Source organism: Microtus oregoni, unplaced genomic scaffold, assembly GCF_018167655.1.
Source record: "Microtus oregoni isolate MIOR12 unplaced genomic scaffold, Mior012 000001F_ref0000356, whole genome shotgun sequence".
NCBI classification, from domain to species: Eukaryota; Metazoa; Chordata; class Mammalia; order Rodentia; family Cricetidae; genus Microtus; species Microtus oregoni.
In genome coordinates, this window is record NW_024543060.1 from 69145035 (window position 1) to 69162630 (window position 17596).

General features: G+C 33.4%; 1 protein-coding gene across 3 annotated transcripts in view; it reads left to right on the forward strand.

The window, feature by feature from the left end:
- Trhde (thyrotropin releasing hormone degrading enzyme) overlaps window positions 1-17596 on the forward strand; it is a 354397-nt gene that overhangs the window by 255718 nt on the left and 81083 nt on the right. For all 3 annotated transcript variants that reach the window (XR_005975732.1, XM_041665934.1, XM_041665935.1), the window contains exons 9-12: window positions 218-405; window positions 4127-4215; window positions 14493-14626; window positions 14738-14793. Coding sequence is in view for 2 of the 3 variants with exons in the window: in XM_041665934.1 (XP_041521868.1) it covers window positions 218-405; window positions 4127-4215; window positions 14493-14626; window positions 14738-14793 (467 nt within the window). In the remaining variant the exon portion in view is untranslated. The remainder of the gene's footprint in view (window positions 1-217; window positions 406-4126; window positions 4216-14492; window positions 14627-14737; window positions 14794-17596) is intronic.

Genomic DNA, 17596 nt, shown 5'->3' on the forward strand with positions numbered 1-17596 from the left:
ATTAACAAAACTCAGCTGTACATATATATATGGAACAAAATAATATAAGAAGTTCAAGGCAAGAAGATTAATTTTACTAGCAAATAATGTTAGTTTTGCTGATTTTAAATGTTTTCATATTAGGGTAAATTGCAATGGTAAAAATAAGAACAGATTAATGTTAATTATGCTTGCAAGAAGTGTTAATAGATAAATTTGTACAATTTTGGTTGCAAAGGCTTTAAAAAGGAATGGCAAATACGTGAACATACAAGAAGTAATGGACCAGTGGACACTCCAGATGGGGTACCCTGTTATCACCATCCTGGGAAACATGACAGCAGAAAATAGAATAATTATCACCCAACAGCATTTCATTTATGACACCAGTGCTAAAACCAAAGCACTCCAACTTCAGAATAACAGGTACGATACTTTTATCCTCTTAGGAGATTGTGATTTTTAATAATTCCCTTTACATCTTAACATTTACAAATTTTGAAAAATGTTTAATTTACTGTTGAGAAAATTCTGAAGTATAAGTGGAATATAGTTTTAAGCTATTTATTTGCTATTTTATTGTGGTTCTTCTTTTGCTCTTCTTTCCTCAAGATTTTAAAAACTTTTTAAAATATATTTAATGAATGTGGTGTTTCGCCTGTATGTTTGTCTGTGCACCATGTCAGTGCCTGGGGTCCAGTTAGGCCAGAAGGTCATTGGATCCCCTGGAACTGGAATTATAGAAAGCTGTTAGATGTCATGTGGACACTGGAATTGAAACCAGGATTGTTTGGAAGATCAGCCAGTGATATTAACCATTGAACTTCCTATATAGCCCTCCCTCAAAATTTTAACTTTTAACATATCAGCATTTATTTCAGAAGGCAAAACTTTTGAATTAGCATGACGACTTTCAAAGATACGATTTGCATCTTCCCTTCTTTATGACTAGTTCTTGAATTAAATTCAATAGTTAAAACATGTTGCTCTGAATTAAGTAGAATTGAGCCAAATGTGCTTTGCAAGACAAATGAGAACCGAAATTAACAATCCAGAAAAACTCATTAAACCAAAGTTCTGTACTTAATAATGTCTGAGCTAAAGGAACATAATATAGATCTTAAAATAATCCAAGCTTCAGTGGGGCCATGTCGAATCAACATATGTTCTTCTCCTCTGAATTACAGTGTTTGAGCTCATTGACTAGATACAACACATAGAGAAATGTTCCTTGTTTGGTTGAGTTTTTTTTTTCTTTCAAAACTGAATCTAAGAAAACTAGGTGTCTGACTTTATCAACCATATATCCATGAGATCTGGCACATACATTTTATTGTCATCTAAGAGATCTGGAAACCATTGCCAAGTCAATTTGGTCCAGGCATAGATGTACAGAGCCATGGTTGAGACATTCACTGGTGCTCTCTGATGAATGCATTTGGCATTTGGTTTAGGAAAGTGGGTTCACTATTTTTTTAGCCTCTGTATATATATCTTTATGTGCTCATGAGCATATTTTGTGTGCCAAATTGCACATGTGGAGGTTAAAAAACTGCCTTGGGTACCAGGTACCTCACCTTTCATCTTGTTTTAGACAGGATCTCTTATTCATCATTGTGCATGCCAGGCTGGATTTGTGGATTCCGCAGGCCCGGTTTTGCCTCTCATACCTCCATAGGAACAATGAGATAATATAAGTGTGTACTACAACTTTATGTGGGTGCTGGGTATTTGAACTCAAGTCTTCTGTTCAGGAAACCTGTTACTTACTGATATTTCCCTCCAGCTATAAAGCAGAGCCCTACATCCCTTACTCCACATATACCTTTGCGTCTATCTCAGCCAACTCTGAGCTCCAGCAGTACACATCACTCTGCCACAATCACACTGTGGTCAGGGAGAATGTCGGTCCTTCTCTACCATTTCTGATCCGTGCTGTACCAATTGCTTCCTGTTATTTCCTCCCTGTCTGGATTTAGGTTCAACATTATCAAACTTGGCTTTGCCAGAAAGCCCTTTGCTTTGGCAAAGTTAGAGAGAAATCAGGTCAGATTTCAGAGCACTGCTAGTCTGACACAGTGTCACTGACGTAGTAAAAATATCAAGGACACATAAAGGGTTACAGGACAAATTTGCACAAGAATACTTTGTCAGTCTATCACATACATTGTTATACTAGCTGTGAACCTGGTCTTTAAAAAAAAAATGTATCATCTGGGCTATGTGTACTTATGCAATTCGAGCTGCTAGAATTACAGAAACATGTGGAGGATCCCAACCTTCAACACTTGCCACGCACTATATAAAGCTTATGCAAAGCTTCATATTGGTCCCAGGAATGACTTTCTTATTTTAAAAATAATAAAATCTATACTTGGAATGTAGCATTCTAATTTTATATTATTGATCATCTAATTCCCTGTGACATTTTGGCCAAAGATTCAACACCAATTCTATTTGGTCTTTGCAGAGATCCTTCCTAACTCTAATACACAATGGGTTCCATTGATGTAATAGAACTTGCTCACCTATGCCAAAATTTCTAGTAAGTTGTACATATTTTCTAAGATGAGTTAATTTTTTGTTTACATTTTCTTCCGAGTACATAGGAATATTACGACAATAGCCCAAAACATTTTAATGGATCTAGTAGTTATATTTTTCATGCATAGCCCTTGTATTATAGCATAGAAAGATCCTTATATAACTAAAATTTCCTGAAGTTAGCTGATGTGTGACATATTGTGACATTTGTGCTAGAATCTTGTTCCTTAGAAAGTTGGACATTTTTGTGGCATTTTTAAGGAAATGAAATCACTGCTTTGCAGTGTTGCATAACGTCTCCTCATAGCCTTAGTTGTTCTTGAAGGTCTCATCTACACAGAGTCATATGCACCAACCCAGTAAGGCTTTCTTCTCTTCTGGGTTGGCACCAGAAGTTTATGCTGATCTCTCTTTAGCATTGATACTATTTCTTTATAAGTTCTCTCGTCCCAACTCAAACATTCACACATGTTTTCTCCCTTTCTCTAATAATTAGAATTTAATGTTGATTTGCTGTAAAATGAAACCATTGATGGAAACAAGCGGTGGCAGAGGGCTGGGCATGTTTATTATACAGTTTATTACCTCAGGCATTCTCCCCCGAAACTTTTCAATACACTTTTCACTCACATCGTGATAGAGTGTACACAAAATTTCCTGTTGGATTTCAGGTATTTATCTTCCTATAATGTATTTGTTGGCTACTACTTTTACTAGAGTTACAATGCAAGGTTAAAATAGTTCGTATACCATTCTAGAAAGGTATAGACTACAGTTGATGGATTTATTGTAAAAAAGCATTCCACATATGTCTGGCTACTTACTCATTTGAGATGGCATGGACTTACTTCATCTATGAGTCTAGACCTCAATTTTTATCCTCCGAAGAGGTAAATGAAACAACAAGCTTCTTTTTAATAGCCAAGATTCATGCCTGACCCTTCATGTTTGTGGTTTCATTGTAACATCCACTTAGAAATTCTTCTCAGAAAACAGAGCTCACAGTGTGCCCACGTTATTCTTTATATAGATCTGAATTTTAATGAAAACTGATTATTTTTGTTCTTACTTTATTATTTGCTGAGTTACTTTGGTGTTTCATATTAATCTCTCTGTAAAATATGTAGTTAGTGTCCCTCACACTTGCTAGCCAATAAATAAGGACAGTGTTAACATGCAAATGTAGAAAACTATGGAATTATCTATTAGTTTAATCCAGAAAAAAAGTAGAAGAGAATTATTTTTAGACTTTAATCAATAAACAGCGCAGCTCAGATTTATAGATTTATAGATTTTGGTTGCATTTATTTCTAAAGTACAAATCTATTTTTGCAAAATAAATTGTTTTATAGAAGTTCTTTCGCACAGAAATTAAAACTATTAGATAGTAAGTATATCTTTAGTGTCATTAGGAAGGCGTGCTTGCCTTCTACATACATTCTTTAGGCCTGGGACTTCTTTGGTAATTCATTGATTGATTCCTTTATTGATGAATTCATTATTTTTTTCCAAAAATGTAATGAAATTTGCACAGATGAAACATAGGCAATGCTTGCTTTTGCTTTGATGTAACTTTTATTGTTAAAGCTTTCTTATTTTCCAGTTACCTGTGGCAGATTCCATTAACCATTGTGGTAGGAAATAGAAGCCATGTGTCTTCCGAAGCAATTATTTGGGTGTCTAACAAATCAGGTAAAATATAAATTCTCTCCCGGGGAACTGTTGTGCTCAGATAATTGTTTAGATCTTAGCCTCTCTTTTCAGCTGCTTTACAATGTGAATGAAGATAAATTATCATGAGAAAACACAGTAGCGATAATCATGTCTGCAAAATTAGGCACAATGTAGTTTCTAAATAGCCTAATTTTAGACTGATATGAAAACATTAAGTTTATTTGTTTCTTTCAGAGTCAAGGGAAAGTAATTAAGTAAGTACAGTATCAATCTTCTTAGAGCTGTATGAATTTATAATCCAAAACGTAATTGAAGTATGCTCACAATTAGTCACAGAATAGGAAGACTCCTGAAACAGAGACCTCTTTTTTATTTTTATTTTTTGTCTTCCTTGATTTTATTTTTACACTTTTAAAAGAATGGTCCTTTCAAAGTTGTAGGAAAGTACAAGAAATGCAGAATAGAATCTTCCTGTAAGTTTATCATAATTCTACCAAAAATATAAGAATTATCAGAGAATCCTTCTTTCAGCCTTTTATTATAAGCATTTTTGTATGTATAGAAAACTGAGAAATAACATTTGTTGAATGCTAGCATACACCTAGGACTTTGCTAATGAGTCAAGTGGGTTATTTCTTTTATCTATCTATCTATCTATCTATCTATCTATCTATCTATCCATCCATAATTCCATCCGTCCATCCATCCATCCATCTATTCTATCTATTTTATTCATCTATTTATTTTGCATCCCGGACCCAGCTTCCTCCTATCCTCCCCTGCTACCCCCCCCCCCAATCTCCTCCTCTTCTGTTTCCATCCAGGAAAGGGCAGATCTCCCATTAGTATCAATAAAACATGGCATATCAAGCTGCAGTAAGACTAAGCACCTCCCATGTATTAAGGCTGGGCAAAGTGACCCAATATGAGAAAGAGGGTCTCAAGAGCCAGTAAAAGAGTCAAAAACTAGCCTTTGCTGTCATTGTTAAAAATGGGACCAAGCTACATATCCGCTACATATATGCAGAGTGCTTAGGATAGTTCTATGCAGAAACCTGATTGTCTTTTCAGTCATTGCAAGCCTCTATGAGCCTAGGTTAGTTGATTGTGTGATCCTACCTGTTGTGTTGTTAATCCCTCTGGCTCCTACACTTTTTTCTAAACCTCTTTGATAGGATTCTCAATCTCCATCTAATGTTTGACTATGGGTCTCTGCATCTGCTTCCATCAGTTGCTGGATGATGCCTCTCTGAGGACAATTGATCTAGACAGCAATCACAGAGATGGCCAGTTCAGGCTACTTATTTACTATTGCTAGTAGTCTAACTTGGAGTCCTCCCAATAGTCTCCTAGGAGATTCTCCTGTGCCAGGCTTCCACCAGATCCCGAAATGGTCCTCACCATTACTCCCTCATTGCTCTCCCCCTCTTTCCACAACCTGATCATTCATGTTCCCATCCCTACCTGCCCTCAAAGTCCCTTCTATTGCCCCTTCCTAGGGATATCTGCATGTCCCCCAATGAACCCTTCTTGTTACCTAGTCTCTCTGGTCCTGTGGATTGTAGCATAGTTATCCTTTTTTTTCTTTTACAATTAATATTCACTTAAAAGTAAGAACACACCATGTTTGTCTTTCTCTGTCTGGGTTCCCTTACTCAAGATGATTTTTCTAGTTCCATCGATTTGCCTTCAGTTTTTCTGGTGTCCTTTTTTTTTTTTAACAGCTGAATTCATTGTATAAATGCCACTTTTTTTTTCTTTTGCCCATTTCTCAGTTAAGGGACATCTAGTTTTTCTTTTTTTCATTTCTGGCTATTACAAATAAAGCTGCTATGAACACAGTTAAGCAAATGTCGTTCTGTAATGTTTGAGCCTCCTAAACTAAATTCAAGAACACATCAAGATCATACACCATGAATAGAATTTAAGACCCAGATATAAATCCACACATCTATGGACACCAGATTTTTGATAAGGAAGCCAAAGTCATACATGGAATAAATAAAGCATCTTCAACAAGTTTTGCTGGTCTATCTAAATGTTGGCATGTAGAAGAATGCAAATAGGTCCATATATATTACCTTGCACAAAAATCGATTCCAACATAAACACAGATGCACTGAACCTGATAGAAAAAAAAGTAGGAAATAATCTCCAATGCATTGGCACAAAAGACAGCTTCCTGAAAACACCACTAATAGAATAGGCACCAAGGCTGAGATTTAATAAGTGGGACATTATAAAATTGAAATTTCTGTAAGGCAAGGAACAGCATCAATAGGACAAAACAGCATCCTACTGAATGGGAAAAGAACTTCACTAACCCCACATCTGAGAGGGATGATTTCCAAAATGTATAACGAACTTAAGAAACTAGTCACCACAAATCAAAGGGAAAAATCTAAAAGCAAAGAGGAGCACTCATTACTAAATAAATTGAACTGGTCCCAGCCATTGTGGGCAGATGAACCTTGTAGCCTGTACTAATCTCATTTGTAAAATTAGGATGAAGCCTGCTTGCTGAGGGGGTAAGAAGCTAGAATAGATTATTTTCACATTATTTCTTAATTTATTAAAATTTTTAATGCCTTTTTTGGATATAACACTATCTTTTGATTATCAAATACTAAGTTGATTATGTGGAACAGAAAAAAATTGATGAATATGATTAAAACACCTTCCAAGAAAAAAAAAAAGAAAGTAGACGCCAACAAATCAAATAGTCCAATTTAAAACGGTGTACAGATTTAAACAGAGAATTCTCAACAGAAGAATCTCAAATGGCCAAGAAACAATGTTCAACAACCTTAGCCACTAGGGAAATGCAAATCAAAATGACACTGAGATTCCATCTTACCCTTGTCAGAATGGCTAAGATACAAAACACAAGGGACAGAACATAAAGGAGGGGATTTGGAGCAAGGGGACCAGTCCTCCATTGCTGGTGGGAGTGCAAACTTGTACAGCCATTTTGGAAGTCAGTGTGGCAGTTTCTCAGAAAACTGGGAACCAGTCTATGACAAGATTTAGCTATATTGTTCTTGGGCAGAGGCCTCACTTTTAATCTCACTCTATGACTCCCTTTTCTCTATCAGGCTGTCCCTTTGGGTGAGAGAAACACATATTTCTCATGATATTAAGTAATTGTAAAGCCAGTTAGGGGGTACTTAGGCAAGTCATCAAACATCCTTGTAGGAAAAAAAAATCAAGCCTCAGGGAGTTAAAAGAGATAAGATTCCATTTTCTTTCTAAATATTTTCAAATAAGATAGTGAACTATTTCAATTCACTGTCAGAAAGAAAACTATTTCTTGAATCAAATCTATATCCTTCATGCCAGAGCATGAAACAGGTTCTTCCTATTTCTGTGTTTCATTGACTTGTAGAAAAAGAAAAAGACAATTATCCTTTATGTAATATTTCACTTAAATCTAGATGGTCAAGTGTGCTCATATTTTACTTTCTTACTCCTTTTCCGGAGCTAGTAATTGATAGTGTTTTACTAATTTGTAGAAAGCATTTTAATGTCACATATCTTTGGAGTAAAACCAGGTCAAAATAAACAAGCACTGATTTTCTTGTAGGTATTGCTATACTATATATATATATATATAGTATATACATACTATATATATAGTATACTATATATACTATACTATACTATAGTATACTATATATAGTATAGTATACTATACTATATATATAATTTTAATGTATTCTTATAACATATATACATATGTGTTATTAAAATTTTTACTTTAACACATTTTGATGTTTTTCATTTGAAATAAAATACTTATACTTTCTCAATTCAGTTCCTCAGAATTAACATTTATACCATGATTCTGAGTCAACACTTATATATCTTTACAAATGTCTTTTCCACTCATAGAGCTGTTTTATTGATTCATATACTTTGTTACAAAATGATGAGCAAGAACACTGAGTTGTCATGGTAATGTGATTGTTGGCATTATATATATGACAGAATAATTCTCAGATACAAAACAAAGTATCTTTGTTTTTTTTTAAATATTTATTTATCTATTTATTATGTATGTATACAATATTCTGTCTGTGTGTATGCCTGCAGGCCAGAAGAGGGCACCAAACCCCATTACAGATGGTTGTAAGCCACCATGTGGTTGCTGGGAATTGAACTCAGGACCTCTGGAAGAGCAGGCAATGCTCTTAACCACTTAGCCATCTCTCCAGCCCCAACAAAGTATCTTTGGATGGTGGTATGGGAATAGGGAAATCAGAAAAATACATCAATTTAATCTATGGTCAGGTGTAGTGATTGGCAAATTCCCATAGTACACATTTCATTCGTCCATTTCTATCAGCTCTTGTTATAATATTCCCTTAATCATATGAGTATGAAAAATAATGCAAAACTCTGCTTGTCCCATTGATGGATATGTCTGATGATTGTCTTTTAAATATCTGTGCATTGATATTTTTTATTAAAATTAACCATTCTGCTTAAGCCAAGTGTTGACCTAAAATATTAATGATGTTGAATACCATGATCATTATATGTATATATGCAATTTGTAAACACAAAGTTCTAGCAGGGTACTATATGTCCAGACTATTGAGCCTTTGCAACCTATATAGGACAGTGTATGTCATTTCCCATTAAGCCATACTGAGTTGTGCTTGTTGTATGTGTGGTCAAGTTAAGCTGTTGTGGCTTGCTAGAGATGCTGTATGAAATAAGTATGTCTTGAAACCCTATTATGCAGAAACAGGAAAGAAAGAGGGTTATACATAAAGATCAATTTTTTTTTGTCCTCCCTCTTCAGTCCCATTCTGAATGTGTTCCACTTTGTTTTGAAGTCTTTCATTCTGATGACTAAAGTAAAATAAAATAGTGTTCAGGGTGAAAGACTGGATTTTATATCCTTTCTTTTACCTGCTATTTTGTCTCATTTAACTCAAAATATAAACAAGTAATAACAAAGACAACATTATAAAACATTAAAAATAATGTTTTTCTCTTATCACTGTAAGTTAAAATAAAATATAATTTTATTATATTGGCCAGACAGTTTTTTATAATTTTAGTATCAGTACTGTATATTTCATATTATATTTTTAAGGTAAGTTACTAGTATGCAATATCTATCAATCTGATCAAATTAATCATGTGTTTTTTATTGTTCATTTTAAAGACACATTGGCTGGATAATAAACTGACAGATAAAGTACAAATCATTATAGTCTAAAAATAGTATTTATACCAATTTTTATGTTTTTAAAAGCAGGTTAAAATGTTCTTTTCAATTTTTACGATGGAAATGCAAATAATTCAAACATTTATGAATATAATAACTTGTGTGCTAACTGACTATTCCTTGATTATGAAAGGAAGGAGATAAATTTTATGCCAAACATCAAAGAAGAAAAGATACAATGCCTAAATAATTTGGTTCCCAATATTAAACATGGAATTATTTATAGCTTTGCTATAAAGTGATTGACTTGCAACCTACAAACTTTGAAAATCAGTATTATCTTTTTTATCCACATTTTACAAATGTGAAGATCAAGTCTTGATGAATGTTTGCCCAATGTGCCAAATGTTTAGCTAAGTTAAAAGCTCCCTTTAGGAGATTCCTTTTGTTTTTTTCAGCAGTTGAACACACACACATACACACACACACACAGACAGTTATATTTTTCATAAGTTGGCTTGCAGCTCTGTCAGTTTCTCAACAGTGTTTTGGAAACTTGTATATTGGTATTTATGGGGTTCACCAGATATTATGTCATTGAATTTTCACAAGCATCCAGTGCAAAAGATCAATATATGCTATAATTTCTGTATAATTTCACATGGTATTCTAGCTGGTTTACCTACTTATATTATTTTTAACTATCATTTTCTACAAGTAGCATATTTGGCTAGAAATGCTTAACTATCATTTCCACTGTCATTCCCATAGTTACTATAAAATAAAGTATGTTATAAAATACCAACTCCTCTGTGCCTTGATATAGCCTGAGTCTTGTGCCATTTTGGATATAAATAAGGTTTTCAATTATTATTATGAACATTGGAATTATAACTTCCATACTTTTCGCTACAGAACTCATCAAACATCATACCTCATTAGGCTATCAGAAGAGAACTTTTTAAAATTCATTGCCTGCTATTAGTTAATTTGCAGAACATTTTGAGAATGTAATTAACCAGTACTGTGAAGAGATTTTAAAATCTATTACAAAATCTTTCTGGGAATTGTTGTTCAAAGATCTCATTTGTAATAAAGCCATACAAATATTCATAAATAGTAATAACTTTAGGTTTGGTTATATGTTTAATAATAGAAAGCTTAAAACAATTGATGCCTGTCTTTCTTATTTTAGTCAGGTAATGGAGAAAATATAGAGATTATTTTCATGTTTCAAAATACACACTCACTGGACTATAATCTAGCTATGAGGTTTTTAATAGAATAAATAAAAATAATAACAAATTGGATTACTTGGGATTTATGCTTTGGTATCCAATTTGTAAATAAGGAACAACTTGAAAAATGAATTTAATATTGTAAGATTATATTATCATTTGATGTTTGTAAACTGTATGTCATTTGCTCATATATTAAGATCGATTCTACAGCTTAACCAGAAAAATCACTAATGAAAATTATCTAAATAAATGGGTCTGAAAATGTCTTGGGGGTTAAAAGGACAGAAGATCTAATAAGTCTGGTTTTCAGAACCTATTTTGGGTGGCTCACAACATCCCATAACTCCACATTCATGGGCTCCAATGTCTTCTGGTGTTTAGATGTGCCTGTAATAATGTGAACATACCTTTGCACGTGCGTACACGTGCACACACACACACTGAGTTAAAAATAAACAAATCTTAAAAATAATTTTACCAAATTTATTTATTTTACTGTAAGGGTCATTTCTTCATTTAGAATGCATGTTAGAGCACAAAAGATATATATCTATATGTATTCATAAATGTATATATAATATATTCTTATACGTAATAATATATATACTTTTTAATGTAGGCACTTAGTGATATAAATTACCTCTAAGAGCTTCCTTCATTGTCTCCCATAAATTTGGGTATGTGTGGTTTCATTTTATTCACACTAGTTATACACAATATAATATATAATATAATTTTATAATCTATATCTAAGGAAAAATCCACCAAGATGACAATTCAATTTTTAACATCTATGCACCAAACACAAGGGCACCAAAGTTCTTAAAAAAAACAAGCCTACAATTTAAATCACACATTGACCCTCACTTAATGATAGTGGGTGAGTTCAGAACCCTTGCCAATAGACAGGTCAACTAAACAGAGAAATGTTGAAGCTAACTGAAATCATAAACCAAATGGACCTAACATATATTTAATAGAACATTTCATCACAAAGTCAAAAAAGTATACCCTTTCTAGCAGTTCATGGAACTTTTTCCAAAATTGGCCACACACTTGTACAAAAAGCAATTCTCCACAGATACAAGGAAATTGAAAATCTCCCTGCATCCTATCAACCACCAGGGATTAAAGCTGGATATAAACAACAGAAACAACAGGAAACTTACAAACCTTTGGATGTTGGACCAGTCTCTACTGAATGAAAAATAGGTCAAGACAGAAATTAGGAAAGAAAGTAAAGACTTTCTTTAATTGAATGAATATGAAACCACAACATACACAAACTGATGAGAGACAAGAAAGCAGGTTCCAAAAGGCAATGTGTAACACTAAGTGTCTACATAAATAACACTAACTATCTATTATAAGTAACTTAACATCAAACCTGAAAGATGTAGAACAAAAAAGAAAGGAAAAAAAATCTAGAAAAAAAGGAAAGAAATCACACCCAAATGAAATATATGGGAAGAAATAATGAAACTCAGAGCTGAAATAAGTAAAATAAAAATATACAAATAATACAAAGGATTAATGAAACAAAGAATTGGCTCTTTGAGAAAAATCACTAAGCTTGGCAAATCCTTATTCCAGTTAAAAAACATAGAGAGAAAATCCAAATTATTCAAATTAACAAAATTAGAGATATAAAGAAGGTTATAGCAACAGACAGTGAGGAAATGAAGAAAATCATAAGAACACACTTTAAAATCTATATTTCACCAGTTGGAAAGTCTGAAAGAAATTTGAATAATTTTCTCAATTCACACCACCTACCAAAATTAAATCAGGTCAGATAAACAGACTTCTACCTCCTAATAAAATAGAAGCATTGATTAAAATCTACAAAAAAGCAGATGACCAGATGGTTTCAATGCAGAATTCTACCAGACTTTCAAAGAAGAGTTAATGCTAATAATATTCAAATTATTCCACAAAACAAAAACAGAAGGAACATAGCCCAATTTCATTTTATGAAGCCACAGTTCCCCTGATACCTAAACCATATAAAGACCCAATAAAGAGAATTACACACCAATTTTCCTATGAATATATATGAAAAATTCTTAATGAAATACTTGTTTGTTAAACTAAATCCAAAAAAAAAATCAAAAAGATCATTCACCTTGATCAAGTTGGCTTCATCACAGACATGCAGGGAAGGTTCAACATACTGGTATATGTAATCTCCCATAAAAAAAAAGACTGAAAGACAAAGAACATGATCATCTCATTAAATGCAGAAAAGGCCTTTGACAAAAGTCCACCACCCCTTCGTGATAAAAGTCCTGGAGAGACTAGGGCTGTAAGGAGCAAGGAACCACAGACAACTACAAAATGCTGAGAGTAGGGGAAATAGTCTTCCTCAGAGAAGAAATCACCAACTGTATTTCTATTAACAAATTATCAGCCCTGAAATCATACACAGAAGTGACATTATACAGACTGAGCTGTTTATAACTGTGTATTTCCGAATATGTATGTATGCACATTTGCATGTATGTAACAGCATTTAATATAAAGGAGACATTGGATTTTAAAGATAGCAAAGAGTGATGTGTGAATGGTTTAAGGTAAAGAAAAAGATGGGGGAAAATTACATAATTGTATTGTAATACCAAAAAATAAAAGAAATAATTGTTAAAAGGTTGGTATATTTGAAGGCAATCAGGATTACTTAGGAAAACTTATATCTTCATCACTTAAGATTTAATCTTTCGCCAATTCAGACACAATTATTTAAGAATTATCTTTATCAAATTACTTCTGTTTGTCAATATCCTCTATTAAAATGAACTTTCTTAAGAAAGGTGAGATGAGAAAAATTCCTGGGCATAAGAATGAGTATTTAGAGGGCTTTTTGACAGCATGTTTGTTAGCCAGAAACCTGGAGGTTCTCCTTAGGTCCTGGAACCACAGCAAATTTAGCATGTAAGTACATTATAAAGTATAAATTTGACATTTCATTTTATAGCTGATTTTTGAAAATTGCTATCCTGTTATATGCATTGCCTTAGTCTACCTCATACAACACTTTCCTATTCATTCTTTACTTGAGAGTATGTCTATGTCCCTTCTCTTAAAGGATGACAAGCGCGTTTTGTTTATTATAAGTGATTCTAATTTGAAAAAGCTTGATGAAAGTTCTATGCTTTTGAGTCTTAGAAGTTAAAGCAGACCTGTTGTTTTATTTTCTGTTGTTTGTTTTCCATCTGAGGTCACATTGTGTCCATGTGTCCATGCAAATTTTAATTCATATTCCCTGTGAAAATTCCATAAAGAATGAGCCTAGAGCTCGACAGAAAAGTTATTACAATTTTGGATAATGATTGCTTCGTGACGTCTATGATGGCTAAGTCAGCACATGTGAAAGTAACTCTGCCGTATTTGAAAGAGCTAAATGTGGAAGAAGTTACCACATTTTTCTTGGCCTTTGTTAATTGAATCACTTGATGAACACACATTTTACCTAAGTAATTCCTTTAGGAAGGATGTGTTCTCATTGTTTCTAATTCTGTGCGGATCCTTTAGAGTCTTGAACAAATGAGGTTCCCTTATTCTATCATTATGGGTGGTTTTGAAAAGTCTTATTTATTTGCTCTCCTGGGAAAACATGAAAAAAAAACTGCTCTGCCAAGAACAAAAGTGTTAATTATAAAAATAATTAATTGATGTAATACTGAGTAACAAAATGAAAACTTTCTATCCGATTTTAGATGGAAGGGATTAATTAAAGTTGAGATTTCAACTACATTTTAGCGTGACATTTTCTTTAAATTATTGGTATTGCTATTTCTGGTATTTAAGAGACTTATTTTGTTCCATTTTAACTCTAAAAATTTAAAAATCGACTTACTCTTGAATGCTACTTTCAGAACATCACAGAATAGCATCCTTGGACAAAGGAACCTGGATCCTCGGAAACATCAATCAAACGGGCTACTTCAGAGTTAACTATGACCTAAGGAACTGGAGATTACTGATTGATCAATTAATCAGGAACCACGAGGTACATCCATGATCTACATATCCGTGATCTGTTTTGCAGTGTGAATGCCTGTCATTATAATGATCAGAATTACTACTCCCATCCTCTCTTTTTTCCTAACTGGCCTCATAGGTGCTTTCTGTCAGTAACCGTGCGGGCTTGATCGATGATTCCTTCAGCCTGGCCAGGTAGGTTTTACTCTGGATCTCCATAATAAAAATACATGTCGGTAAGATTTTCACATTAATTTAAATTATATATTATATATTTGTATTTATATGTGATTCTTTTCTTATGACATTTTTGTTTGTATCTGAACTATACTCAGTGCTCCAAACTCTAAATCAATAATAGCCATAGGGTATTTCCTATACAGAAGCTTTCTCAATCACACGGCTAGCTCAATTAACACTCTACCAGTTTGTGTAATCTCTTTATTAATGAACTCGACACTGTGACCATTGTGCCAGTCTGTCTAACTTTTGCTAGAAAATACCTTCAAGCATTAGCAACGTTATTCCTTACAAAAGCTAGGGTTTTTTTAATTTTAAAACTACATTTGAATATTATTCACTATGAAAATTCTATGCTGCAAGAGAGAAACAAGCATTTTACAACATACCTACCATTTTCCAAAGGTTTTTATTGATTTAATTATAATAATATTCAGTGACTTCCATAATTAGATTTATAGTCTTAAAAAATGAGTTATTTCCCTGTCATCAAATGAAAGAATGTTCATTGACATATTTGCAATATTTGGATAAAGCATGATTGATAAAATAACCATATCCTCTAATACTTTGTTATATTTATGCAGTTTTTTAATTTAATAATCTTTTTTTGAAAGATTCAGATTGGAATATGACGATCTGTCATTATTTTAATTTATCATAGTTTGCTACATTTTCCCTAATTGTCTGAATCTAGTTACTTCTGCTTGTGCACATGTGAACACAAGACTTGACTTAGTAATAGATATTTATTCATTCATGAGATCAGAAACTGCTTTTATAGTTTATGTGCTCAATCAAATCTCAGTTCTCTTACATATGTTAAAAGTAATCCATTCTTTGTGGCATTCTAATCCATCAGAACTGATGAGCTTTCAAGTAGAGCATTTGATAATTATAAAATTGAAGGTCTGCAACCAACTTAACTAGATTGTTGCTGCTGTTGCTGCTGCTGCTGCTGCTGTTGTTGTTAGTGGTGGTGGTGGTGGTGTGTGTGTGTGTGTGTGTGTAAATAAGCAATGTCCAAAAGGAAGTTTTTACAAGAACAAATAAAAAGTACTGTCCTATTGACACAGAGTACAAAAACCAACCAACTCTGAACTTTGCTTTCATTATTACCCTGAAGAATCATAGGACCACCGCTAATTCTCCCCCCGCCTTTTTTTGGCATGCCATGAGGGGCCAAACTCTGCTGCAGACACAACTTTGTCTGTCCTTCACTGAGAATATCCCAAAATGATTGTCTACAGGGAAGTTTCTATAAAGATCATTAAGGCTCATTGGGGAAAAAAAAATAAAAAAGCTTACCACGGAAGCCTGGTTACCTGAGTTTGATTCTCAAAACCTACAGTAGAAGAAAGCTGAATCATCAAATTGTCCTTTGACCTCCACACATGAGTGCCATGATCTGTGTCCACCTGAACTCACCATACACTGCATATCACACACACACACACACATAACAATAATGAATAAAAAATTAAAAAACATACTGAATAATCTGAGCCATTAGTTAAGCAGAGATGAATAACAGCCCATCCATGCTGCTACACCATTTTAGTATGGAAAAACACAGAGCAGCAGAGATGAGCAAAGGCATGTCAAGAGACTGATATATGAAGATAATGGTTAAGGTATATAGTTTGCTCTGCAGAAAACCTTGAAGAAAATATGAGGTCTACAAAAATTATTTTTACACAGGTTTAGAGAGTTCAGTAAATCATAAGTTCGGTAAATCATGAGAGTATACTTATGATTACAGCAATACTTCATTGAGATAGAAGCAGAAAAAGAGGAACATGTGGAACACAAAGAATGAAGGATTAGTAGCAAAAACAACAATGAAAACCCTACGAGTAGCAACTAACTATTAATTATACAATATGTGCAGAAATCTCCCTGTTTTCATAAAGTATAGGCATCTCTCCATTTAATGTCAGAATGGGTAGATGTCCACAATCATTTATAAAATGACATACTACTTACATATAACCTGTGCACATCATTAAATGTTCTCTACATTTTTCTTACTACCTAGTATAATACAAATACTATATAAACTGTTGCGTAGAAAATAATGACCAGAAAGAATATGTATGAAGACCCTAAAGCTTTGATATGTATAATCTTGTTATTATTTATGCAAAAGATGAAAAAACACTTAAGTATCACTGACTTTATATTTACACTCTGTTCTACTGCCCATGAATTGTTTCATTATGAGAATGAAAGTAAATAAATAGAAAATAATATATTTCCACAAATACATTCTATCTACTTGGACTTAAGTATTACTTATATTTTATGTACTCAAATACATATTCCATTGTTTAAAAATCCTGTTTATATAAATCTCTTTCAAGCACAAGGGTAAGTCAGGTATTCCTTGGCCTCTGAAAATAACAAGGGGAAAAGACACAAGCAAGTTAAAAACAAAGCTGAAGCTTTGGGTTAGTGACCTCTTTGGATCTTAGTAAATGCATCCAAGCAGTGTGCTTGCCATGACTATTTCATAGTAGGGACTTGGGGTTAAGAGGGATTAAGTCACATAGTTGTGGTTATACAGATTCTGAGTGCATGCGTATTGGGAAGGTGGGTGCTGGTTACCCAACAATACCACAGCAGAGTTCATCAACTCAAGGCCATGTGAGGTTGTATGCTTTATGGAATTCTAATCTATAATGCCCTCCTTATCTCTTTGGATTATTATTTACTTAAACAGAAAACAAACAAGTGGAAATATTTAGTTTCTGCCCTT